Source organism: Montipora capricornis, chromosome 4 (assembly GCF_036669925.1).
Source record: "Montipora capricornis isolate CH-2021 chromosome 4, ASM3666992v2, whole genome shotgun sequence".
NCBI lineage: Eukaryota > Metazoa > Cnidaria > Anthozoa > Scleractinia > Acroporidae > Montipora > Montipora capricornis.
In genome coordinates, this window is record NC_090886.1 from 30939275 (window position 1) to 30941257 (window position 1983).

Consider the following 1983-nt stretch of genomic DNA (forward strand, 5'->3'; position numbering starts at 1 on the left):
TTGACCACAACGTGACGAAAGGGGTGAAGGACTTCATCAAAACCCACGAAAAGAAACTTAAAAACCTCACGAAAAACTCGGTCCTTCCTTTCAAGTCAGACGAAAGTTGTCACCAATCTTTCATCGGTTTCTCTCAAACACTGATCAGTTGAATGTTCTAAAATATGGACTTACCCACTCGATATGCCCACCTTCGATCAACAAAACGGACATCTTCGCATGCTTTGAATTGATTAGTCAGAGGATGTTTAAAGAATCTCAAGGAGAGCAAGGACATGGGTAAACTGGCTACCGAACTGTCACATTTGGCTCACACGTACGTGTCATCATATCGACCCACGGCTCGGATTTGAAAAAGCACAGGATTCTGAAAGAACTAAGAAAGAACAAGAACATTGTAATATTGCGGCCAGATAAGGGTAATGGGGTAGTAATTTTAGATAGACAAGAATATGACGAGGGTTTATTTAACAATCATTAACGACACTACTAAATTCAGGGTCCTTACATCCGACCCTACCCTTACCCGGGAAGGGAAACTCCAGTGCTATCTTAGAGAACTTAGGAAAAAAGGTCACTTTGATCCTGAAGTTTATGAGGCCATTTATCCAAGTGGATCCCAGCCTGCTAGGATCTATGGTCTCCCTAAGATGCACAAACCACGAGCGCCAAATTCCACCCCACCATTTCGGCCCATAGTTTCCTCCATAGGCACCTACAACTACAGCTTGGCCAAATACTTAAGTAATCTACTCCAACCTCATATTCCATCCACATTCATTGCTTCAGATTCCTTCACTTTTGTGAAGGAAATCAATGAGCTGTCTTTGCATGGGATGTTCATGGTGTCCTTCGATGTTGAAAGCCTCTTCATCAACATCCCTCTAGATGATTGTATTAACCTTGCCGTCAAGTATAACTGAGGGTAACCCAGGTTTGAAACTTAGTAAACAACATCTTAAAAGGTTGTTTGAGTTTGCTACCAAGGAAACTCACTTCCTGTTCAAGGGGTAACTTCTATGACCAGGTGGATGGTGTAGCCATGGGGTCCCCCCTTGCCCCTGTTCTCGCCAATCTCTTTATGGGTCACCATGAGAATATATGGTTGGATCACTACGGGGATTCAGAGGTCTTATTCTATGTCGCTACGTAGACGATACATTTTGCCTTTTCCGCTCTGAACGAGATGCAACCCTTTTCTTCAATTACATCAACAATCAACACCCCAATATATATGCTTTACAATGGAACGGGAAGCTGACCATGTTCTACCTTTCCTAGATGTTCTAATCAATAACACTGACCCGCACCAAAGTGTAACCACCGTTTACCGGAAAAAAACTTTCACAGGTTTGCTCACCAGTTATCTGAGTTTTTGCCCCTTTACCTACAAACTGGGGTTAATCAAAACCTTGATTGATACAACTTTTAAGATAAACAACACTTGGATGGGGTTCCATACTGATCTTCAAAAATTTGTCTGTCATTCTGCGGAGGAATCTCTTCACTGAAAACCTTATCAACAAATATATTTCTAAATATGTTCAGACAGCAGTCAAGGGAGGGAAAACACAGTCTCATTCAGGAATCGAGCCCCAGGAAACACCTAAGTTTTTCTTTAAAATCCCTTACGTTGGGCACTTCTCAGTCACGGCACAGAGGTGTATACGCAAACTTGCTAATCGGTTATGTAAACCTATTGATATAAGGTTTAGTCTTCACTACTTTCAAAGTCAGGAGTCTTTTTAATGTGAAAGATGCTGTCCCTGTAGGGCTTCGCACGCGTGTGGTGTCTATAAATTTTCGTGTGCAAGTTGTAATGCTTGTTATGTTGGTGAAACCAGCCGACACTTCTCCCACACGAGTGTGCGAGCACTTACTTTCAGACAGATCTTCGAACGTTTTTTAAACATCTGCAGAGTTCAGAGTTTTGTAAGGCCTCCTGCACACAGGATTGCTTCGAGATCCTGGACTCTGCAGCCA

The 1983-nt window shown here is 42.5% G+C and overlaps 1 protein-coding gene across 1 annotated transcript in view; it reads left to right on the forward strand.

Annotated features, from left to right (window-relative positions):
- Positions 1 to 923, forward strand: part of LOC138046536 (uncharacterized) — a 1086-nt gene extending 163 nt beyond the window's left edge. The window contains exon 2 of the mRNA XM_068893152.1: positions 500 to 923. Coding sequence (XP_068749253.1) covers positions 500 to 923 — 424 coding nt within the window. The remainder of the gene's footprint in view (positions 1 to 499) is intronic.
- The last annotated feature ends 1060 nt before the right edge of the window (positions 924 to 1983 follow it).